General features: G+C 47.0%; 2 protein-coding genes across 4 annotated transcripts in view; one reads left to right on the top strand and one right to left on the bottom strand.

The window, feature by feature from the left end:
• The window catches only part of LOC121322762 (armadillo repeat-containing protein 8), a 29,234-nt gene extending 12,130 nt beyond the window's left edge, over positions 1 to 17,104 (top strand). For 2 of the 3 annotated variants that reach the window (XM_041263040.1, XM_041263041.1), the window contains exons 11-22: positions 128 to 328; positions 2,204 to 2,299; positions 7,608 to 7,690; positions 8,541 to 8,622; positions 8,950 to 9,036; positions 9,214 to 9,306; positions 9,519 to 9,668; positions 9,802 to 9,897; positions 12,814 to 12,909; positions 13,253 to 13,325; positions 15,561 to 15,654; positions 15,901 to 17,103. In XM_041263040.1, coding sequence (XP_041118974.1) covers positions 128 to 328; positions 2,204 to 2,299; positions 7,608 to 7,690; positions 8,541 to 8,622; positions 8,950 to 9,036; positions 9,214 to 9,306; positions 9,519 to 9,668; positions 9,802 to 9,897; positions 12,814 to 12,909; positions 13,253 to 13,325; positions 15,561 to 15,654; positions 15,901 to 15,934 — 1,185 coding nt within the window. In that variant the 3' untranslated portion in view covers positions 15,935 to 17,103. Of the gene's footprint in view, positions 1 to 127; positions 329 to 2,203; positions 2,300 to 7,607; positions 7,691 to 8,540; positions 8,623 to 8,949; positions 9,037 to 9,213; positions 9,307 to 9,518; positions 9,669 to 9,801; positions 9,898 to 12,813; positions 12,910 to 13,252; positions 13,326 to 15,560; positions 15,655 to 15,900 lie in introns of all 3 variants that reach the window. The other variant, XM_041263039.1, reaches the window with a different exon arrangement.
• Positions 17,105 to 17,753: 649 nt separating this feature from the next.
• LOC121322761 (potassium voltage-gated channel subfamily H member 8-like) overlaps positions 17,754 to 24,759 on the bottom strand; it is a 75,347-nt gene continuing 68,341 nt past the window's right edge. The window contains exons 11-15 of the mRNA XM_041263038.1: positions 24,484 to 24,698; positions 23,436 to 23,680; positions 22,124 to 22,233; positions 21,827 to 21,873; positions 17,754 to 21,675 (exon numbers count right to left, since the gene is read on the bottom strand). Of these exons, the coding sequence (XP_041118972.1) occupies positions 21,238 to 21,675; positions 21,827 to 21,873; positions 22,124 to 22,233; positions 23,436 to 23,680; positions 24,484 to 24,698 (1,055 nt within the window). The 3' untranslated portion in view covers positions 17,754 to 21,237. The remainder of the gene's footprint in view (positions 21,676 to 21,826; positions 21,874 to 22,123; positions 22,234 to 23,435; positions 23,681 to 24,483; positions 24,699 to 24,759) is intronic.

Below are 24,759 nucleotides of genomic sequence, written 5' to 3'. Positions count from 1 at the left end.
GTTTGCATACAGTATATCTAGAGCATGACTTACTCAATTAGAATTACAACTTTTCTTTGCTAACCTGTACTGTTCAGAGTGAAGGTTCAGTGCCTCAGTGTTAATGATCTACTCTTTCCTGTCTCAGACTCTGCCCTGTCTGGTGCGCATGTGCAGTAAAGAGCGCTTGCTGGAGGAGAGGGTGGATGGCGCAGAGACGCTGGCCTATCTGATTGAGCCGGACGTGGAGCTGCAAAGAATCGCCAGCATCACTGACCACCTGATCGCCATGCTCGCCGACTACTTTAAATACCCCAGCTCTGTCAGTGCCATCACAGACATCAAGCGGGTAAGAGGCTTGACTGCCCATGCAGCGTGATTGTTGTGCAGTGCGCAGTTCTCTGCTTGTGCAGTATCCAGTCCCTCAGTGTGATTGCTGCCTGTACAGTATCCTGTCCCTCAGTGTGATTGCTGCCTGTGTAGTATCCAGTCCCTCAGTGTGATTGCTGTCTGTACAGTGTGCAGTGTGATTGCTGCTTGTGTAGTATCCAGTCCCTCAGTGTGATTGCTGCTTGTGTAGTATCCAGTCCCTCAGTGTGATTGCTGCTTGTGTAGTATCCAGTCCCTCAGTGTGATTGCTGCCTGTACAGTATCCAGTCCCTCAGTGTGATTGCTGCCTGTGTAGTATCCAGTCCCTCAGTGTGATTGCTGTCTGTACAGTGTGCAGTGTGATTGCTGCTTGTGTAGTATCCAGTCCCTCAGTGTGATTGCTGCTTGTGTAGTATCCAGTCCCTCAGTGTGATTGCTGCCTGTACAGTATCCAGTCCCTCAGTGTGATAGCTGCTTGTGTAGTATCCAGTCCCTCAGTGTGATTGCTGCCTGTGTAGTACCCAGTCCCTCAGTGTGATTGCTGTCTGTACAGTATCCTGTCCCTCAGTGTGATTGCAGTCTGTACAGTGTGCAGTCCCTCAGTGTGATTGCTGCTTGTGTAGTATCCAGTCCCTCAATGTGATTACTACTTGTGTAGTACCCAGTCCCTCAGTGTGATTGCTGTCTGTACAGTGTGCAGTGTGATTGCTGCCTGTGTAGTATCCAGTCCCTCAGTGTGATTGCTGTCTGTACAGTGTGCAGTGTGATTGCTGCCTGTGTAGTACCCAGTCCCTCAGTGTGATTGCTGTCTGTACAGTATCCAGTCCCTCAGTGTGATTGCTGCCTGTGTAGTACCCAGTCCCTCAGTGTGATTGCAGTCTGTACAGTATCCAGTCCCTCAGTGTGATTGCTGCCTGTACAGTATCCTGTCCCTCAGTGTGATTGCTGCCTGTGTAGTACCCAGTCCCTCAGTGTGATTGCTGTCTGTACAGTGTGCAGTGTGATTGCTGCCTGTGTAGTACCCAGTCCCTCAGTGTGATTGCAGTCTGTACAGTATCCAGTCCCTCAGTGTGATTGCTGTCTGTACAGTATCCTTTCCCTCAGTGTGATTGCTGCTTGTGTAGTATCCAGTCCCTCAATGTGATTACTACTTGTGTAGTACCCAGTCCCTCAGTGTGATTGCTGTCTGTACAGTGTGCAGTGTGATTGCTGCCTGTGTAGTACCCAGTCCCTCAGTGTGATTGCTGTCTGTACAGTGTGCAGTGTGATTGCTGCCTGTGTAGTACCCAGTCCCTCAGTGTGATTGCTGTCTGTACAGTGTGCAGTGTGATTGCTGCCTGTGTAGTACCCAGTCCCTCAGTGTGATTGCTGTCTGTACAGTGTGCAGTGTGATTGCTGCCTGTGTAGTACCCAGTCCCTCAGTGTGATTGCTGTCTGTACAGTGTGCAGTGTGATTGCTGCCTGTGTAGTACCCAGTCCCTCAGTGTGATTGCTGTCTGTACAGTGTGCAGTGTGATTGCTGCCTGTGTAGTATGCAGTCCCTCAGTGTGGTTGCTGCCTGTACAGTATCCTGTCCCTCAGTGTGATTGCAGTCTGTACTGTATCCAGTCCCTCAGTGTGATTGCTGTCTGTACAGTATCCTTTCCCTCAGTGTGATTGCTGTCTGTACAGTATCCTGTCCCTCGGTGTGATTGCTGTCTGTACAGTATCCTGTCCCTCAGTGTGATTGCTGTCTGTACAGTGTGCAGTGTGGTTGCTGCTTGTGCAGTATCAGGTCCCTCAGTCTGATTGCTACCTGTGCAGTATCCAGACCCTCAATGTGATTGCTACCTGTGCTCTCCCCCTCTCACTGCAGCTGGACCATGACCTGAAACATGCCCATGAGCTGCGACAGGCGGCCTTCAAGCTGTACGCGTCTCTGGGGGCAAACGACGAGGACATCCGGAAGAAGGTGAGTCTGGGGGAGGGGCGCCCCCCCACCCTGTCCGCAGGACGGACCACCTGAGAGGGACACAAGGGACATTAGAGAGACAGACGCTCACACACACACACGCACTGCAAGCGCTCGCATGCGTTGTGAGCCTGCTCGGTGAGAATGAATGAGACCACTCTGTCGGGTGAGCGTGGGGCCGCCACAGAAATGCCAATCCAGTGCTGCTTCTGTGTCCGAGCACTTGTCTAACTGCCGTTTATTTATCTCAAGCACTTTTACTGCATGAATGCAAAGGGTCATTATTTGCCTACTCTCATATTCTTTTCTTTTATCAATTAAAAAAAAGATGCGTCTTAATTCTTGTGAAGGACGCTACACTTTTGCTATTGTACTATTGTAGTTTTTTTTAATTTTTTTTTTTATTAATTTTTTTTTGTATTATGAATCCTGCCTTCCTCTCATTCCATTCAGTTGGGGGGGGGGGGGAATCTGCAGTATATCCATATATATCTGAAGTATTTTCATTTTTATATGATCGCAAGTTTGAACCTGTATGCTCTGCCGATGTGTAGTAGTAGCCTGTGTGGATTTTGTTTTGTGATGATGATGGTGATTTTTAATATTATTAATGCTGATATTACTGATGGTGGTTATGTTTGCTGGTGATGCTGCTGTGCTCTGCTGATATGAATAAAGCTCTGTGCAATCACTCTGTTTCTCTCATGGGAAGTGGTGTTCTCGGCTCTCTGGGATTTCTAATGAAACAAGTGGATCTGTCGTAGGCAGATAGCACTGACCTCCATTTAACAGAATAGTAAGGCATCCGGCAATGCATCCTGCTAAGTGACAGCGGAGCAGCTTCAATCTCTCGGCATTGAGTGGAAATGATGGATATTTTGCCTTCTGCCTACAACAGCTAAACATACTGTACTGTACACGGGGTTTCAGAAGTCTGGAGCCACAGCCTAAATAGAACAATGTCACAACTGACATCTACTACTTAATTCACAAGCATTTACAATCGGGCTGGGACCAGCGATGCATTTCCAAGAGGGTCATCCATGACTTTCTAAACAAACACAGGGATGGAAATCAGACTCCTCTTGCACAGAAATTTCACCCATTCCAGGTTTTGATGCAAGCTTGGTTAACCACAGTGGGTCGGTGACAAGCTCAGATGTGTCTTATGAAACTCATAGTGAAACCAGGAATGGATCAGACTGCTATGGAACAGGAGTCTTGGTGACATCCTTGGAACAATTATTAAAACTTCTATCTTTATAGACTGTGGTGGGAATTACAGAGCTATAGTCCTGCCTGCTAGAGTGGTTCCAGAATTCTTAATCACCCAATTTATTAAACAAACAGACAAGCAAACAGAAAGCCTCTCAACAAAGAGGGTCCTCTGCCAAGCTGTATACAGAATCACACAACAGAACAGGGGGGTCTCTGAAGAACTGCTGGAACGAACACGTTCAAAATGCTGGTAACCAGAACACTCCTCAGAGTGCTGGCACTTCTTGATAAATCACTGCGGCTGGGTTTGTGTTAGATTAAATATGAAATACTTCCCTTTAAACACATACTGCTGTATAAACACTGAGGCTGAACCCTCCCTATTTGGCATCGTTGATAGTAGTTAAACAGCTTAGTAAACATGTAACACACTACGCTACTCTTTTAACACCCCTGCAGTAGAAACAGATTTAATCTCCAGAGCTCCTGTCTGGATCAAGCTGCTGTACAGTAGACAGGTGCAGACAGAGATCTGGGTAATGCTGCACCAAGCCTGGCCACTGTGCAGCTCCAGTGTGGGTAAGGAGTCAGGGTAGTAGCCTGAGGGTTACATTGTGAATCAATTGTAGTGACTTCGTCAAAAGTACCAGATAACAAAACAACTGTGATAAATCTGAATGCCTATAAACCAATAACAAAAATCTCTGAAAAAAAAATCAAATAAAATGATGAAAAACTCAAAGGAAAAAAAAACTCATGCTTGTATAATCTAATGAACAGCATTCTTCATGATTCTAAAATCCAGCTGAAAAGCAGATTAAGCTCTAGGGCTCTGTGGGCACATCAGCCTTTGGTTAAAAAAAAGACAAACGAAAGAAGCAGTCCTGCTTTAGGTGAAGGGTTCAGCCGGTCGCTTCCGTGGGAAACGAGCGCAGCAGCATCCTCTAGAGTCAAGCCGTTCCACCTGCAGGACTCTGTAGCTTTCCTATGGAGGAGTGAAGGGAACCCACACAGCTCAGCAAATATAGCCCCTCAGGTACCACTGGGACTCCTGATACTGTGACAGGGCAGCAGAGAAAGCCAATCGCCACCAAACTGTCTTTGACATTTTTTTTATTGCAGAAGAGGATCTTGCACTTGAAAGATGCTGTGTTGGTACACAGTCAAGCACTAGGTGGCGAAGTGAAGGCAGTGTACAGCAAAGAAGACTCCTGTATCCACAACACAAGGGAGGACAAGGATCCTTTCATTTTAATGTCAAAGCTCAGTTTATTCATTCGGATCTATGTTCTGCTTTCCACAGATTTGAACCTGCAAAATTTTAAAGGATATTAGCAAAAATAAAAGTGGCACAGCAGGACTATTGAATGGTCCAGGAGTTGGGATTAAGGACTGGTTTCATTAATCAATAATTTTGGACTGCCTTACCTAAGGTAACATCAGTCAGTCCAAAGGCAGTTAGTGCTAGGGCAGTGCCTGTGAAATCAGCAGGATTTATGAACAGTGCTGCACATTTTAAACGATTTATCCAATAGTTAGCTAACTGAAATAGAAAAAAAAACGCTGTGTAGATATAAAGCGTTTAGAGTGTACTCTGTTCTAAGCTGAGCCACTGCGTACAGCTACTGGCACTTGGACACAGCTGCCCATGGAGTCTGCAAAGTGTTGGAATGGGTTCTGATAGAGAGCAGTGGGGTACCCTTGCCTGGAAAGCCTGGCCAGGTGCATCCCTTCAGGACTTCAATACGAGACTGAGATCAGGCGAGATGGCAGGGCAAGTAGAGTGAACTGCAGTCACTCCTGGATATCAAAGCATGTTGTGCAGCTCTGTCTGCAGTTATATGCAGCAGTTTTACTTTCCTGATGGGAGAGTGCCAATGCCCATATTTGTGGATTTGCCCCATCTCCCAATCGCCCAATCTCTGTCCGGTTGAGACCACTGGATGGCCTTGAGCAGTGTCCAGAGAGGGCAAGCCAGCCCAATCTATTTTTTTCCTTGGGGAAGAAAGTGTTAACATTGGATGGGAAATATTTGAGAATGCGTGTTTGTTTTGAAGCCAAGTGTGGGGGGTGAGCAGAAATGAGACCTTTCAAACTAATGCAAAGCGTGTCTGGCAAAGCTTGGGTGTCTAATAAATTAAACCTGCTGTAAAACCTGCTAAAACTAAGGCTGCTATATTCAGTGGAGTCTTGTTTTCTAATCTCAGCTGTGTTCCAGCCCAGTCACTTTTCAAAGCATGAGAAACCCTGCAGTTTTGGGTGCTGCTACAAGGCAACTGGTGCATTTAAGTTTTTGTTGTGTCACTGGGAAGGTGAGTTTGTTTTTGTCAGTCTCCAAGTACAAGACTAGTTCTAGGATGAGTCAGTGTGTTGAGTTGATTCCATTAGAACTGAGCTTCTGGGGGATGAGACAGAACAGACAGTAGAGTCAGGCAATCCTGGGTTCAAATCTCAGCTTGGCATGCACCTCCCATAGTCTCAGTTCTCCTGTAGAATCAGCCCAGTAGCACTGCTGTTAAAATGATGCGATTGATGTCTCCCTTTTAAAGGTAAGTGGGGTTCTCATAACTTCATTGTGCTGAATGCATTGCTTTGTTATTGGCCACAGCTATTTTACTTGTGTTACCATATTATCGATGACGTGGCAGTTCAGTCCAGCGACAGACAGCTCTACATTGATAGTTTTTCTGAAGCGCAAAAGAAGGAGGTTTGTTGGAGTGTGCTGCAATGCCCTGGTCTTGATGATAGACCAAGACCTGTCCCTCAGACCCTGTTTCCATGTGGCAGTCTTTCAATGCTTTATTTTCATTTCATTGCCTTTGGACCAAAAAAATGTATGAGGTACAAACCTCCTTGGGAAACATTTGTATCTATTGTATGCAATTGCTTTTGGAAAGGAGAAAACTCCTTGATTTAGTTACAAAACTGAAAACTAAGCCGCTCCAGAGTGCTTAGGAGCCCTTGAGTTACAGCACTCTGCCGCAGTGTTCTAGTGTTGAAGAAGACAAACAGGTGTTCTGAGATCAGCAGGTGCTTTGTTGTCTTTGAACTGTTCTAGTCGTACTTATGGACCTGCCAAATCCTTTCCCAGGTTAATTGTAGTTTACAAAGTTCAAGGCCATGTTTAATTGAAATAAAGTGCTTTGGGATTCTTCAGTGAAGGCATTTATTTTGATGTGACTGCTTGCGGTACAAGGCATAGAAAAATGTTTTTTACATTCTCTGATATACAGAATCTTTGTGTTCCAGAACGCTGAAGTTCAATAATGTAATGTTGCTATGGGCTGTATTTTCAAAGCTTTTGATCTTTATTAACTCCTAGGAGAAAATTCAGCATGAATATTAGAAATCAGAGAAGCACCCCTGCAGTGCGTATGTGGATTAGTTGTTTGCTGTTTGGTTCTAAGGTTGTTGTTTTTTTTTTAATTGAAGACATGAGGAAGCTCTCAGTCTGTCCTGTTGACTTTAACTGGAAAAGTGTAGCTGATATTGTGAGATACATTGTTGTCTGTGTAATTGCTCGTACATTTCCCAGTTTGAAAGGTTACAAAACTCCCTCCAGTGTTTGCAAGAATGGCATTGCTTTACCTTTTACTGTTCTCTGTGTTATTCACATTGGTGCTCTGTGAAAGAGGATTGATCTTGTGAACGTCGTTAGTGTATCCAGCTCATGCTCCCATCTCGGCTCCCAAGAAATAATGACGGCATTATTCTTCAGCTGAACAAAACATTTAAAACAGTTTGGAAATATGTTGAACAACATATCACTGCACTGTGGACAACACAGGATACAGCCAGTGTAAAGGCTGTGTGCTTTTTGTAAACACTGCAGGGTGTTCTGTAACCCTCAAAACAAAACGGTGACAAACAAATTGCTGGTTATAACTAAAATGCTGAATATTTTCAGGTCTTGCAGTAATCTTCTGGGGGTGTCTGCTGGGTTTCTCTGGTCACCCCTGGAGAGGAGGGCAGACTGGCGATGTGTGGCATGGCGTGTTGTTATTGTCATTATTATTGTTGTTATCTTGACTGTCTCCTTGCTGTTCTCCCTGCTGTATGAATTTATGCAGCCCTAACCTCTCTTCCTTAGATAATTGAAACTGAGAATATGATGGACCGAATTGTCAGTGGATTGTCAGAGTCTAGTATCAAGGTGCGGTTAGCGGCTGTGAGGTAGGCAACTCTTCTCTACCTTCTCTTCTCTCCACATTGTCTGCTGGGTGCCTCCCTTTCCCAGCACCCCCACCCCTGTGAGCCACCTCTGTGAACCCAGCAGGGGGTACACCGATCCTGGACAGACATGCCAGTGCTTGACTCTTGTAACGTTTTTACTCGTTACGCTACAATTCCACGTGCAGCTGCACAGTAACCAGGCTATAACCTGATCAAGCCTATTGGCTGAAGGGGGGTCCCCTCTGGGTTTGGGGTCACTTACGTGATGCGTGCAGTGTAATGTGATCTTGTCAGCAAATACGGTGGTGTGACTGTTCAGGATGTTTAGTAGATCAAATTGTTTTTGCTTCTGTCTAGAATGAATATTTTTCTTTGCCTTCAAACTATTTCTCATTGACCTGTTCTTCTGCCCTAATATAACCGCTCTTTGTCTCCAGCAGTGTGCTGTAGTGTACTGTCTTACTCACATTTCAGACCTGTTCAATGTTTGTTCTATGGAGTGCACTTGAGTATTCAAGGTAGTTGGAGCTCAGTGGGAGTTGATCTTGGAGGGCCAGTGAATGCTGCTGATTTCATCTCTCCTCTTCTCCTCTCCTCTCCTCCCCTCCCCTCCAGGTGTCTGCACAGCCTGTCTCGTTCTTCTGCCCTAATATAACCGCTCTTTGTCTCCAGCAGTGTGCTGTAGTGTACTGTCTTACTCACATTTCAGACCTGTTCAATGTTTGTTCTATGGAGTGCACTTGAGTATTCAAGGTAGTGGGAGCTCAGTGGGAGTTGATCTTGGAGGGCCAGTGAATGCTGCTGATTTCATCTCTCCTCTTCTCCTCTCCTCTCCTCCCCTCCCCTCCAGGTGTCTGCACAGCCTGTCTCGCTCCGTTCAGCAGCTCCGGACTAGCTTCCAGGACCATGCTGTGTGGAAACCGCTGATGAAGGTGAGGAGGGAGTGGGAGAGGGGGAGGCAGGCAGGAGCGGCAAAGGGGTCAAACCTGCAAGTCGAATAGACAGTCATTTTGGAAAATGCTTTCGTTAGGGTTCAAGCTACTTGTTTTGTACAGTGACTTTTTCAGGCAATATTCCACCAGAGCAGCTTGGATAAAATTGTTGAAAATGTCACCTGGAGCTACTAGGTATTGCATTCTGTATTGTGTTCCAAAAAAGAATGGACTGTATAAAGGCCACTCCGTCCTGAAGTACACACTCGTATACATTCTGTCTCCTCTCTCTCTCTCTCCCTCCCTCTCTCTCCCTCTACCCCCTAGCTGTTACAGAACGCTCCGGAAGAGGTCCTGGTCATGGCCTCCTCCACACTGTGCAACCTGCTGCTTGAGTTCTCACCCAGTAAGGAGGTGAGTCTGAGCAAGAGGTCTCATGCACTGTAACAGAGCATTCCTTCACTACTGTGTGCAGAGTTAGGGGCGTTGCTCTGCCCTCTATGCATATGACGATAGTTAACAAGTACTGGTGTCACGATTAATGCATTGGTCAGTGTTTAATTCTGGCTTTGTCTGTGAACTCCTCGCCAGCCGATCCTGGAGTCCGGAGCGATCGATCTTCTGTGCAGCCTGACTCAGAGTGAGAGCCCAGCGCTGCGGGTCAATGGGATCTGGGCACTCATGGTGAGTATCCACACTCAATATATATACCCCTGTATTGAAGAGGTTTAATACCCGTCTCCTGTATCGATGAGGTTATAATACCCACTTGGTATTGATGAGAGGGCCTGTGTCTGTAATGTAGACTTATTGAAAACCTTGCTATCTGTGTGAGATTCTCGCCTCCTCACTCACTGGTACCTGTGTGGTCCTCCCTCTCTCTCTCGTATGTGTAGAACATGGCGTTCCAGGCAGAGCAGAAGATCAAGATGGATATCCTGCGAGCGCTGAGCACGGAGCAGCTCTTCAGACTGCTCTCTGACCCCGACGTCAACGTGCTCATGAAGACCCTGGGACTGCTGAGGAACCTGCTCTCCACACGGCCGGTCAGCACAGACAAGCACACAATCAAGCACACACGTACGCACACACACACGCACACACTCACACACACACACACACACACAATCGCACACACACTGACACACAGGTGATGGTGTTCCTCTGTTCTGTTGACAGCACATCGATCAGATCATGAGCTCTCACGGGAAGCAGATCATGCAGGCGGTCACTCTCATCCTGGAGGGAGAGCACAACATCGAGGTCAAGGAGCAGGTGGGTCACTTCACCTTGCAGGGCACGGCGCTCCTTTCATTCCACTGCACTTCATGCCTGGGCCAGAACCGCTGCTTTTATGACAGAGAAGAACAGTTGAGATAAACTAAACTAAGAAAATGAGCCCTGTATGTGACATCTGGTGCTGTATTTGAGAACGTACTGCTTCGCCACGCTTTGCTGTTTGTGCTGCACTGTATTTATTATATTCATGTTCTAAAGCGTCGTGCTATTGGCCAGTAACCACAGCTGCATTTCCGTCTGTCTGAAACAGTCACACCTTTCACTGCCTCATTACTTCACAATCACGTGGCGTGTGATTGGTCGACCAGAGGTAGGCTGTCCCTTTTCTATTGGCCTGTTTGGTGCCTCCCTGACTTCATAGCAGCTGCTCTGCAGTCACTACACTGCACCACGAGGGTTTCTCTGGGTATACTGCTGGAAAACGGACTACAGCTGGTCCCTATGATACACTCGGGTTCTCATGCAGTAGAGCCTTGTTGTGTTTTAATTTACCACAAGGGGGTACAACAACACCATGGCTTCCCTGCTGCCGCCAATCCATGCACAACTGTAGATTTAAGAAGTCAATGGACCTGATTTTCCACTGTGGGCATTTATTATGGAGGGTGTCTGTAATTTGCCCATAGGGAAAAATGTTGGCCTCTGTCTATTACCCTAGACAGTGTAGGTCCCCCGGAATGGGAATGGGAATTGCAATTGAGTAAAAGGGAATTGGAATTGAAAAAAAGGAACTGACCTCAACCCTGGTCCTGGGATCCATGTTAAAAATCTGTGGTCTATAACCAAACATTTCAACTGAATTAAATCGCACCGGACTTGTGCGGGATCATCTGAAAAGCTCTACGTTTGTTATAAATCTAAGGGTATGAAAGTAAAAAAGACCATGTTCATCCAGTTGTTTGGGGTCTATTGAGTGAATGATCCCTCCGTACCCTATACCCCCCAGTGTGTTCCCTCTTCCAGCTCACAGCAGAGCCCTCTCAATAAAGCCCTGGAGAGAATCCTATTGCTCCTCAGCCTCACTGAGCCTGAGCTCTCGTTCTCCGGTGCACTCACTATCTCGTTCCTAGGCACCCACACTTCTGATAAATTTAGTTCAAGCATTGCTGGTTAAATTGGGCTCCTGGGTGATTTTAAATTGATCAGCAGACGTTTAATTGAGGCTTGCAAATAAAAACAACATGGTAATCAATAATGAGCTGGCTGCCTCTCCAAGGTGGATCCTTGATTTCCGCTTGTGTGCATCAGCTGTGCTTTGATCTGAGAGGTGGCAGACCCTCATTGCTGGAAAGCTGGCTGGCTGCAGGCTCATTAGGAGAGAGTTCACCTAGCACACAATAACACGGTGCGCAGCTCGCCCTGCGGCACAGAGGAATTGGAAAATACTTCTATTACAATGAAGCTCTCGTTCATGCATGCTTGGCATCTGGTAACCTTGCATGCAGATAACAATGTGAATCTCTCGTGTGAAAGCTTTACCTCCTTATACAACACAGGAAAGGTCAGTTTCTGAAGATGCACGTTCATTAAACATTTTAATGATGGCTTTAAAAAATTACACCAGGCTTCATGCCACGTCTTGCTGCTTAAGTCGTTTTGTCGTTGAGTCAAACAATGCGCTGGATAATCTTAATCTGATTAATAATTGGATTCTAAGTAAGTGTCAATCTGTGTGACCGCATTCAAAATAACAAACTAAGGTGAAAGGCCTCCATAAAGCCAGGCTAGGCACGTCAGTCTCATTGCTTTATGTGCCTCCCAGGTGAATGTGACAGGCTTCTCCGTGCAGTAGTGCCAGTATGGATTCCATGTCTGCAGGCTAGCTAAGCGCACGATGATGTCTTTGGCGAAGGCCTTGATTGGATTTGCCTGGAATTGAATTGCAGTTCCTGTAATGACTTGTTCCATATTGCTGTAATGACAGTGCAGTCATCACAAGGACCCCTGTCTGAAAGGTGAGGTGACGGGGAGGGGCTCTGAGGGGCTGGAGAGGGAGGCCCTTTCCACGACATCATGTTTCTCACTCTGTTGCAGAAGGTGATGAGTTATATGAACCTTCCCCTCTGTGCTCCATCACTTCATTGTACAGTGGTGATAGCCAAGCTTCTTCATGCAAAACTAATTCTGCAGCCTTCAACCAGCGAATCACTTTTCAGTCAGTTGCTGAGAGTATAGTTATAAAGGAAGAGAATTCATTTTTTTATCTGAGAAAGGTAGACTTCAGTTTCACTCTGGTTCCTTTGTTCTAGGCTCCAGTTTCACGCTGGTTACTGTGTTCTAGGCACCAGTTTCACTCTGGTTTCTGTGTTCTAGGTTCCAGTTTCACTCTGGTTCCTGTGTTACAGGGTTCAGCTTCACTCTGGTTCCTGTGTTCTAGGCTCCAGTTTCACGCTGGTTCCTGTGTTCTAGGCTCCAGTTTCACTCTGGTTACTGTGTTCTAGGCTCCAGTTTCACCCTGGTTCCTGTGTTACAGGGTTCAGTTTCACTCTGGTTCCTGTGTTCTCGGCTCCAGTTTCACGCTGGTTCCTGTGTTCTAGGCTCCAGCTTCACCCTGGTTCCTGTGTTCTAGGCTCCAGTTTCACTCTGGTTCCTGTGTTACAGGGTTCAGCTTCACTCTGGTTCCTGTGTTCTAGGCTCCAGTTTCATGCTGGTTCCTGTGTTCTAGGCTCCAGTTTCACGCTGGTTCCTGTGTTCTAGGCTCCAGCTTCACTCTGATTCCTGTGTTCTAGGCTCCAGTTTCACTCTGGTTCCTGTGTTACAGGGTTCAGCTTCACTCTGGTTCCTGTGTTCTAGGCTCCAGTTTCATGCCGGATCCTGTGTTCTAGGCTCCAGTTTCACTCTGGTTACTGTGTTCTAGGCACCGGTTTCACTCTGGTTCCTGTTGTTTTTCAGACGCTCTGTATCTTGGCTAACATTGCTGACGGAACAACTGCCAAAGATCTGATCATGATCAATGATGACATCCTACAGAAGATTAAATATTACATGGTGAGTGTGTGTGCATGCGTGCACTGGTATATCGGGATGGGTGTCTTTGATTGGAAAGTGAAAACGCCTGCAGACTGAAAGCCTGTTCGAGACCCCACTAGTAAAACTAAGTACAGTGCTCCCTCTGTATTTCACCATTCAATAATTCACTGATCTCATTCCTTCACTTGTTGACAGTATATTGTAAAAGTCCTGAATGTTGCGGTAAGTCAGACAGTAAAGTAAGAGGGAGCCCTCCTAAATGGAGAAGGGATGTCTATGGTGATGATAATCATTTTCACACACTATCGATTAGTAAAAAGTTATCTCTTGTCTCAGGCCTCTGTCCCTCTCTGTGTTTTAGGGGCACTCCAATGTGAAGCTGCAGCTCGCTGCCACCTTCTGCATCTCCAACCTGATCTGGAACGAGGAGGAGGGTGAGAGGGAGAGGATGAGAGGGGAGAGGGGAGAGGGGAGAGGGGAGAGGGAGAGGGAGAGGGAGAGGGAGGGGATGCAGGCAGGCAGGCAGCTTCTCTCCTTTACAAACCCTCAACAATCTAAATCTCAATAGTGTTCAACACACAGAGGGAGAGCCTCCGGTTACGTCAGCCCTCCACAGCACCAGAGGAGTCCGTCCGTCGAAGAGAGGAAATCTTCTTTCTTTCAGGGTAGTCACAACTTTTGTGTATAGCACAAGTCCTAGTCTGCCTTTAAGAAGTTCACAGACCCACAAAAGTCAGATTTGCTATAACTAGAAGAATAAAGTATTAGTAGGCCAAGGACCGGTGACGGTAGGTCCCAGGACCATCTCTCACACTTCGGCCATTGTCCACGAAATTTTGCCCAGGTGAAGAACGATGGAGACCGACTCCACCACTAGTGACCGTGGGGTGGTGTCTGAAGGACTCCAAGGAAAGTGACGACACTCCGTCACAGACGATAAGTCGACACTTTGCATACTTGCAGCCTGAAATAAATTTCATACGTGTGTGTCGTTACAAAACTGGAATGATCAGTACGGAATTGTACTATGTCACAATTACACGTTCGATCATTCTGTCCTTTCATCGGTGAGCGCCAGCTTCAGGGAACCGATAACGTCACACCACTAGAACGATTGGCTCACAGCTCTTTGCAGACACTCGTGTCATATTTGGAGACTGTGAGAATTTGTGTCTCGCTGTTCCGTCTAGACGTCATGGAGTGTAAGCCCAGGGCTTTAAAACTGGTTTCTTACCTCTTATCACTGGCACCCTTTCCTTCCTTTCACTGTTATATGTGAAATATGAAAGTCACTTATTTAAGAGCTATAGCAACATTTTTGACCTTACTAGTCATGCCTTAATGATAATGTTAATAAAGCTAGTAAGAAGAAAGGGAAGTCCCTTGGCCATGTGCCTTGCCAGTGGTAGTAGTCTGTGTTAGTATGTCTTAGAGCAACAGATTTGACCTTACTGTTGCTGCAGTGTGAGGTGGTGTCTGCTATTGTAGCTGTGAGGTGGTGTCTGCTATTGCAGCTGTGAGGCAGTGTCTGCTATTGCAGCTGTGAGGCATTGTCTGCTGTTGTAGCTGTGAGGTGGTGTCTGCTATTGCAGCTGTGAGGCTGTGAGGTGGTGTCTGCTTTTGCAGCTGTGAGGCAGTGTCTGCTATTGCAGCTGTGAGGCATTGTCTGCTGTTGTAGCTGTGAGGTGGTGTCTGCTATTGCAGTGTGCAGCTGTGAGGTGGTGTCTGCTTTTGCAGCTGTGAGGCAGTGTCTGCTATTGCAGCTGTGAGGCATTGTCTGCTGTTGTAGCTGTGAGGTGGTGTCTGCTATTGCAGTGTGCAGCTGTGAGGTGGTGTCTGCTTTTGCAGCTGTGAGGCAGCTGTGAGGCATTGTCTGCTGTTGTAGCTGTGAGGTGGTGTCTGCTATTGCAGTGTGCAGCTGTGAGGTGAGGCAGTGTCTGCTATTGCAGCTGTGAGGCATTGTCTGCTATTGCAGCTGTGAGGTGGTGTCTGCTCTGCTGTTGTAGCTGTGAGGCGGTGTCTGCTATTGCAGCTGTGCAGCTGTGAGGCGGTGTCTGCTGAGGTGAGGTGGTGTCTGCTGTGCAGCTGTGAGGTGGTGTCTGCTTTTGCAGCTGTGAGGCAGTGTCTGCTATTGCAGCTGTGAGGCATTGTCTGCTGTTGTAGCTGTGAGGTGGTGTCTGCTATTGCAGTGTGCAGCTGTGAGGCAGTGTCTGCTATTGCAGCTGTGAGGCATTGTCTGCTGTTGTAGCTGTGAGGTGGTGTCTGCTATTGCAGTGTGCAGCTGTGAGGTGGTGTCTGCTTTTGCAGCTGTGAGGCAGTGTCTGCTATTGCAGCTGTGAGGCATTGTCTGCTGTTGTAGCTGTGAGGTGGTGTCTGCTATTGCAGTGTGCAGCTGTGAGGTGGTGTCTGCTTTTGCAGCTGTGAGGCAGTGTCTGCTATTGCAGCTGTGAGGCGGTGTCTGCTATTGCAGCTGTGAGGCATTGTCTGTCTGCTGCTATTGCAGTGTGCAGCTGTGAGGTGGTGTCTGCTATTGCAGTGTGCAGCTGTGAGCTGTGAGGCGGTGTCTGCTATTGCAGCTGTGCTGTGAGGTGGTGTCTGCTATTGCAGCTGTGAGGTGGTGTCTGCTATTGCTGGATGTTTAGATGTTTCTAAAAACCTTTATTTTACAGGCTCTCAGGAGCGACAGGACAGGCTCAGAGAGATGGGTTTTGTAGATATTCTACACAAACTGACGCAGTCCACTGACCCTAGCCTCTGTGATCGGTGAGTTTGAGGAAGGGACTGCAACCTGGTTAGAGAGGCTGGGCGACCCCCGATACACGTGAGGGGGGGGGGGGGGGGCCTAGAACCAATTCTACTGAGAATTATCCTAGAGATTTTACTGTAGCTTTACGCTTTTTAAAATAAATTTTATTTTTCTATAATTACTCTTCATCTTAAAAACATGTCTAACCTCAGCCATTGTGAATTGGCCTGTTGATTTTCCTTCTCTTTCTCTCTCTGTCTCAGAGCCAAGACCGCGATGCAGCAATACCTGGCGTGATGGCAGCCCCCCTCCACCGCCCAGTCAGGGGCGAGGTCACTGATCCGCCGCTCGGAGGTCGCTGGGAGGTCACCTAGCAGCAGCAGCAGCATCTCCTGCACCTCTGCCAGCCTGAGCAGCTCATCGGAAACACGTTCATTTGAATTTTGGGTTTTTTGTTTTTGTTTCGTTTTTCGAAGGGAAGTCTTTCAGGATTTATTAAAAATGAAATTAATTTAAAAGGAGAAGAAAACAAGAGAGGAACACTCGCAGAAGAATCTTGTTTTGTTAATATGGGCTGTCCTCTGTACTTTTCCTTTTAAGGGCGAGGTAGAACAAAAAAAAAAAAAGACAACTAAATTCTGCTTTTGTTTGTTTTGTTTGTTTTATATTTTTTATTTGGTGGACAGTTACCTCAGATTTAATTTGATTTTGTTGTGTGAAGATCTTCTGTCCTTCGACGCCCGAGTTGTTTCCAGTGCGAGAGCGAGAGAGGTAGGACAAGCCCTGCCCGCACTCACACTCGGACGTCTCTAAACGAATCTGTTGAACCGGAGTGTCAAAGATATTTATGGACTGACTGATAAGTGGGAGTGGCCCCCTTTCTGGCTTTTTGAAGCTCAGTGGAATGACTGTTTTCAATGAAATATATGCAGACATGAATTACTGTACTGAGGCGACACAGAGTGATTTCTTGGGGTTGTGGTTGGGAGTGTGTTTGCTGGTACAAGCAGGAGGAGAGGGCAGGGTGTAGTTTATTTTTTAGGCAGGTGTCTCTGGGTTTCTTTATGCTTTCACAGGACACTTAAAGATCTCTTAAATCATCTTTGAAATATACCACTATGTCTGTAATCTGAGGGCTCAGTCGGTGATAGGAAACAAAAGCTCTACTAATGAGTCTCCGGTTGACTCTGAACTGGGGAGGGGATGCTTGGAGAGGGTCACAGGCTGCTCTGAACTGGGGAGGGGATGCTTGGAGAGGGTCACAGGCTGCTCTGAACTGGGGAGGGGATGCTTGGAGAGGGTCACAGGCTGCTCTGAACTGGGGAGGTGATGCTTGGAGAGGGTCACAGGCTGCTCTGAACTGGGGAGGGGATGCTTGGAGAGGGTCACAGGCTGCTCTGAACTCTGGGGAGGGGATGTTTGGAGAGGGTCACAGGCTGCTCTGAACTGGGGAGGGGATATCTGGAGAGGGTCACAGGCTGCTCTGAACTCTTGGGAGGGTCAGGGCTCTGATGATATTTGGAGAGGGTCACAGGCTGCTCTGAACTGATGCTTGGGAGGGTCAGGCTGCTCTGATGATTTGGAGAGGGTCACAGGCTGCTCTGAACTGGGGAGGTGATGCTTGGAGAGGGTCACAGGCTGCTCTGAACTGGGGAGGTGATGCTTGGAGAGGGTCACAGGCTGCTCTGAACTGGGGGAGGGGATGCTTGGAGAGGGTCACAGGCTGCTCTGAACTGGGGAGGTGATGCTTGGAGAGGGTCACAGGCTGCTCTGAACTGGGGAGGGGATGCTTGGAGAGGGTCACAGGCTGCTCTGAACTGGGGAGGTGATACTTGGAGAGGTTCACAGGCGGCTCTACTTGTGGGTTTCAAAGTGTCTGTTCTCTAGATACATGGGATACAGTAACTCCTTGACTGGAGTTACAATTAAAAAGTGTACAATAAAAAAAAAGGAAAGGCCACGTTTTCAGTTTTTAAACATGGGATACAGTAACTCCTTGACTGGAGTTACAATTAAAAAGTGTACAATAAAAAAAAAGGAAAGGCCACGTTTTACATCTTTTACCCCCCCCCCCCCCCCCCCCCCCCCCCACAGTAAAGCAGACACATGCCTTTTAATAAAATACACCCACCCCCCCACAGAAAAGCAGGCACATGCCTCATGCAGTAGACCGGGTCTGTACGGCTCCAGCAGTCCAGTCAGGAGGCCAGTGTAGCTGCTCATTGTGTGAATATCAGGATACCTGTGGGATTGGGATGGGTGAGTGGGGATATGCATCGTCTCTGATTGGGATGTGTCTTGAGGAGTCCCGGGCTGGTTCACTCCAGTAGCACTGTGCACCCAGGTCATGCCCTGTGACAGTGGGTTAGGGTTCACATACATTCTTCTGCCTCCTGTTTTCATAAGGGTATTCAGATCCTTCACCCTGATTAGGAGCTAAGCTTGGACTAGCTTACCTAAGGCAACAGTAGGAAGTCCAAGAGAAGTGCTCTTCAGGGGCTGTTAACCAGACAGTAGATGGTTTGTGCAGAGTTGAAGTGTTACTCATTGATTGGGCAGTTATATTTTTGTAGAAATTGTATTTTCTTCCTATTCCAGATTACATCCTTCCTATTTGAAACAGTATTCCAAATAGCAATCGATTAATTGGGCACAGAAAATGTAGTTTGAAAAAATATTGATGACTGTACCGCCCACAAAAATATCCCCCCCCCCCCCCACCTACGTGATTATTTTAATATCACTGCTGTTCAGTAAAGCTTGTGCATGACAGTGGAATGCGAGGGGTAATTAACTGTAATACAGCTTTGCGCATGGTACTGTAGGAGTACCAGCATAAACATGTGCTATCAGCTGTACTTACACGACTAGATGTGGTCATCAATCAGGAAACCCTACATCATAAAAAAAAAAAGGTAAACATACAGTTCATTTTCAAACTCCAAAGAAGCGCAGCTATATACAGTCAGTTTCTTCAGTGTGCTCAATTTATTTACGTGTTAGCCAGGAATACGTTTGTCATCCTGCTGTGGATCCAAGGGGGTGTGTTTTTTGTTTACTTCGAATACACAGAGGGGCACATACTTGCAAAGCATTTTCAAAACTGATTCGCTGGTAGTCAGGATGGGACCAGCAAATGAGATAACACGAGCAGGAGGAGAAGAGCACGCCCACTGCTTGTCTGGCAGAAATACTGTAACTAGCAAGGCAGGACGTTCGGCGCAGTTTCACTGATAAACTTAAATGTTATTAACTATGCGCATTACAAAAATGTAATTATTGAATTGATTATCCAGTATTTTTCTCTATATATGTAATGAGGAATGGAATTGATTGAAAAATCGATTTTCGATTTAATCGCAGCAGCCCTAATGAGTATATGAGTGGGAAGCTGGAACAGTTACAATAGCAGACTAGTCTGAATTTGTTACGCGCTTTCTCGTGAATCATCTGATTTTCAAAGGTGGGTGTGCTTCAATTTGTTAATTACTGTTTGATCATGTAATCAGTCTTGTGTGGTTATAATGTTGCCGGTAGTGGTAGGGTTAGACTCTGGCTGGTTTCACACATCTTGATTAGCGCTAATCCGGGAATATCCAACATTACCTAGCAAGGTAGTCCAAGATTAGTGGTATTTGTAGTCTGTGAAACCAGCCATTTGAGACAAAGACAAATTGTGCATTAGAACTTCACACCATCACCATGTTAAGGGCCACCACTTACACTGGACCTGTCTTTTCACCTGAAGTAAGCTGCTTCATTTTAATCAGAAGGAAGGTCACAGCAGCCAGCAGCTTGATCCGCACCCCTCAGGAAGGTTCGAACACATGCAGTCACGCCGGCCTGATGAATATAGGACTCTGTGACTCGGAGCACCCTCTACATCGGCTGCTGGTGCATTTAGATTGGGACAGTGGGCTCTGTTATCTTTTAAACAAGCACATTTCAGGACCCGCTCTTCACAGTAAAATAAACGTGTGGGACGATATGACAGTGAAGTGCATATGATTGCATAAAGGAATTGCAACCGCCCAGAACACTGAAACATGCACCCTGCAACTCACTTTAGGCACAGTAAAAACCGTCGTCCAATAAAAAGGACTGAACACATTTGGTACATCACAGGGAAGGCACGAATGGCTGGGCAGCTGAAGCTTTATCTCTGGCACACAACCGGAACAAGAGGTGCATGTTGCTGTTAAGATGATGAGGTCAACTCTTATTCGGTTTGACCTGATTTTGTTTTTACTGCAAAAAAAGCACGTGGTATAAAACTGATGGGGAAAGAGTCCAATCAATGTGTAACACTGCATCCCATTGAAATGGTTGCATCCTGTTTTATGATTTTTAAAATATATATATTTTTTTTTGCTAGGTTTGAAACTTTTAGGAACTTTCATTGTCTGATCAAAAGTAAGACCTCAGGGACAGGAGTCCTGCAGCTCAGCTTTCCTACAGCAGGAGTGGAACGGAACACCCTCCCAGGATTCCGCACTTGCAACCCTGCCACTGAAGGGAAGAGCAGGGGGTGGTTTGCTTTGAGGATCAGTATTAAACCAGTTTGAGCCCAACTTCCAAGGCAATTCGTTACAGAAACCTTCCTCGGCTCCTGCTGACCACAGGCTCTCCTGAAGAGGCCAACACAGCTGCCACGGGGCTCAGCTAGCAGGCATTAAAAACACAGAAAGACAGATCCGGACTCCAGTCATGCTCCAACAACAAGGCGGCAAAACACAGAGCAAAAACTGTTTTACAAACATCAATAATAAATAATAAAGCTTTTCTGTTTTAGTAACAAAGGTAGAAAAATAACCTCTCATCCTGCCTGTGTTCCGCTGGCCGTGGCAATGCAGGGTTGGCAGCGATTCAGCACGATCACGGGCTGGTGTGTTTGTGTGCATGCAGGTGTGTCTTAGTGCTGCACTGTTCCCACGGCCCTTTCACAAATCCCTTTCATCATCTCACTTCATGCAAATAAATAAGATAAATACAGGTAAGTGAATGTATAAAAAACCAAACAATTGCCACCTCTCCCCTATTAATCAGCAAAATTCAGAAGTTTCCTGCCCCTTCTGTCAGAAGCAAAGGGAGAGGAGGGTGCTGACCCCCTGCCTCCTCCAGAGTGACACCACTGAACAGACAGCCAGGGCCCAGAGACCAGCTGCTCCCCTCACCGCTACATCAGGGCTGCTATAGCAAGCTTCAGTACAAGAGGCTTGGATTTCAAGCTGATGGGCATCAATAGAGTATTTGTGATGGCAGTGCCAGCGACACTTGTTCACTACTACATTGCACTGGAGTCTCCCACTTGTGGTTTTGTTTTAATCCATTTTTATTTGGAGGTGTTGTAAGGGAGTGGTTTGGAGGGGGTGCTCTAATTCAAAACCCCCTGTCCCCCTTGTTGTGAGGCTGCATGTCTGCCTGTCTCACTGACTGCCTGTCTACAGCCTGCCTGTGAGCTGTCCTGCATCGGAGGATAGAAAAAGTGAAGAAACTGGAGATGAGAATGTGGAGGGCAGCACTGGCAGAAACAGCAGCAGCATCTTCAATGTATGTGTCTGTCTGCATGAGCGTGGTCTCTTTAGTCTTGTCTCTAGTCTTTACAGAGTGGTCCCCTCTTCATCAATGAACTGGATGCAGTCAGTCTGGGTTTGCCCTGGCCTCTGCGTCCCCCTCTGGAACAGTTCTAGGGGGCTGGCCCCATTGGCTGGCGAGGAGAGGAGCAGCCCCCCCAGGAGGTCCCCTGCCTGGATCCTCAGAGAGTCTGTGGAGGGGTGAGTGGGGAGCCCCTTCCCGATAGGAGGCAGGAAGGAGTCCAGAGACAGGGAGGTGTGGATGCTGTGTTCAGCCCCTCCAGAGACCAGACGAGAGGAAGTGGTTGACCAGGGGCCAGGCTGCACACTGCTGGGATAGAGGCAGGGAGCGGGCAGGGAGCTGCTGTAGGGGGGGCTGGGGATCAGGAGGTGGGGCTTCAGCAGCTGCATCATTTCCTGCAGGTCACGGCTCAGCTGGGTCACCTGCTGGGAGAGACCACAGATCTGCAGAGAGGGAGAGACACGTTAAATGTATAGTGATAGTTTAATCACTGCGCATTTCGATAGATGCTATAGAAAGTTTGAGGTTTTTTATGTTGTAGAACTTCATGTGTGATTTACCAGTGCTAACAGAAGTACACATGAGAAAGCTCACCTCCTGGTTCAGCTTGTTGATGCTCTGTCTGCTCTCGTCACTGTTTCCTGAGGCGAAGAGACAAGAGAGGATCTCACACACTTGCATAGAAACATGCACGTTTCTCACCCGTTAGGAAATAAACTCAGAGTAAAAATAGAAACACACCTCAGTGTTTTCTACAAGTTCTTTCTAATGCCATCAGGGAGCCTTACTGAGTTTCCAGGGTGGGTTTCTAATCCAGTCACAACACTCTAAAACAAGCCATAGCACAGCCATAGCGATCTGGTAAGACAAGGCCACTCCTGGGTAGTTTACCTGGGGTAGGGGTCGGGGGGGTGGAGTTAATGCCCAGTATCATGTCTGAGTTAAACTCAAATTTCTGCCCAAAAGCAACATTGCTGTTCGTCTCAGTGCCGTCGACAAACCTGCAGAGAGGAACACACAAGAGTCACAGAGGATGGGAGGGTTACGCATTTACTTTGCATATCTTAAGGAAAAACAGTACATCTCCTGAGAATAACACTGACTGGAGAGAATGCTTTGAGCAAACTGAGCATTGTGGCAGGAGGATTAGGATCACAGCTAAACAGTCAGGGGCTGAAGGGAATGCTGTGCTATTCTTGTGATTCTCCCTGTTTTTGTTGCACTGTTTATAGCTCGGACCATCACTAAAAGAATTGAAGCGAGTGTCACTGTGCCAAATGCACGCTTCACAAAGTCTCTAAAGCCCTTTTCACACTGGCATGTTCTACCCGGGTCAGGACCTGGTGACAGGTGGGTTGGCTACGTGATTTCACACTGCTTTTGATAAAGCAGGGTTGACCTAGGTTACAAACACAATTGCACAATGCCTGTGTCTCTGGATTGAACTGTCGGCCCAAATGTTGATTAGAGCAAATGCTTCTTCGTTCCTGCTGCAATCTGGCTCATGGTATGGTGTGTCTCTGTCAACAAAAACATGACTAAACAGAGTAAAATATTCCTTGCGGAAGTGAAACCTTCACTCAGGCTTGGCTGTTTATTATTTTATTGATTTACGAATGACCACCATACATTTTGTCTCACTCAACCCGGGTCAAAGCGTGTCGACCCACATCCTGAGGTGGGTCAACCCAGTACGTGGTTTCACACTACGCAGGATTGTGATCAGGTAGCCAGAACCTGGGTCGGGACCTGGACAGGAGTGCCACTGTGAAAGGGGCTTAAGTTAACAGAATCTCCTTCCTCAGCTGCTGGGTTACCAAGGATACCAAATAACACTGTTCCATGGTAACCATGGGAATAGAACAGTGTGCAACTTGTCACTGCTCGGTGTCCTGGCATTAACTAGCGCCCTCAGCATCTGGCTGTCTGTCCATCACCGCGCAGCAAGACTACACTCTTATACTGTAAGACAGAGAGTCAACCAAACATATTGTTATAAATGATGCTTTCTTAAAAAAACAAAAACACAATACCTAATTAATGCAGTTATCCATGTCATGTCTTATTTGTGTCAGTCTACTGTGTACGAGATGACCATCATACTTATGGACTAGAATGTTGTGAAATGTAGTGATCTGATTGGAGGAGTGACTTCATGATTGACAGGAGTGAGGGTCACCACGCTGCAGGGGCAGGACCCTACCTGGGGCTGAGCTCTGGCGGGATGCTGAAGCTGACGGCTGGGATCTGCAGCTTGGAGGGCTTGTTGCTCTCAGGGGGCATGCGGAAGGGGCGGGGGGGCAGCAGGGGGGAGTTGAGCGCCCGGCTCAGTCTGAGAGGAGAGCGAGGGGCGCGGGAGAGGGCTGAGTGCTCGTCATCCTCACACTCCTCATCCTCCAGAATAGAGGGCAGCTTCTTCATCAGACCCCCGTTCACCTCACTCTCCACCTGCAGGGGGTGGTACACACAGCACATTACAATGCATAGAAAATATCCCATAGGGCGCTATACAAGCTGATACCGCTGCAGGACAGGTCAGAGTTTGTATCTTAAACAGCACCCTATACTATTCGAATATATACTTCAATAAGAATGATTAAACAGTATAGTTCATTTTGTAGTGGCTGACACACATCATATCAGTGTTTACTTTTTAGTGTTTACACACAATCACGACAACCCTGGACAGCACATGTGCTAACAACTGCCATTGATGCCTGGACACTTGATTGTTTTTATTTGTATTTTTAAGTACAACTGCTAGTACAGATTCTTTAATAAATTATGGATTGTTTTTCTTTTTGCTTTCATGTGTACCCTTTTCCCTCCCACTCCCCCGGTGCATCAGGGAGGATGGTTGCTATTTTAGCACTCAGGAGCCATTCTTAGTAACAGCCTGCAGGCAGAGCTGCGGGGACAACCTCACTGCGTGAGACAGCATGAGTGGAATGAGACTATACAATACAATACAGCACAATGCAATACTATACAGTACAATATTATACAGAAGTGCTCCACTGCTTCTGTCATTGCAGACCAGCCGAGGCTTTTGTTTTTAGATCAGTGTGTGTGAGTGAGTGAGAAAGAGAGTTTTTAGATCAGTGTGTGAGTTGTCAGTAACTGTCAGTGCATCCAATCTCTGCTATGAATTTCTGTGCCATCACTGTGTGTCTCTGTCCAAGTGTGTATGTCTTGGTAGGTGTCTCTGTCAAAGAGAGCCTCACTGTGTATCTCAGTGCTTGTGTACTTACATCTGTGTTGCTGCCCTCTCTCAGGTTGTAGGTCAGGTCGTGGTGTATCTCTGTTATGAATTTCTGGGCGTATTCTGGGTAGAGCCGCAGCACCTCACGCAGGCCTTTCAGGTTGAGGTACTGCAGGTCACAGTAGGTCAGCGCCTTCACATTGGCATTTGTCTTGATCACCTGTTCCTTCGTCAGGAAGTCAGAGCCAATGAGATCTCCCTTCCCTGCAACAAGACAAACACGTCACTCACACGACCTCCTGAGCAGGTCCAATCAGTGTCATTA

This window comes from Polyodon spathula, chromosome 11, assembly GCF_017654505.1.
Source record: "Polyodon spathula isolate WHYD16114869_AA chromosome 11, ASM1765450v1, whole genome shotgun sequence".
Taxonomy (NCBI): domain Eukaryota; kingdom Metazoa; phylum Chordata; class Actinopteri; order Acipenseriformes; family Polyodontidae; genus Polyodon; species Polyodon spathula.
Note: the sequence above shows the minus strand (reverse complement) of the source record. Positions and strands in the feature narration are given on the sequence as shown.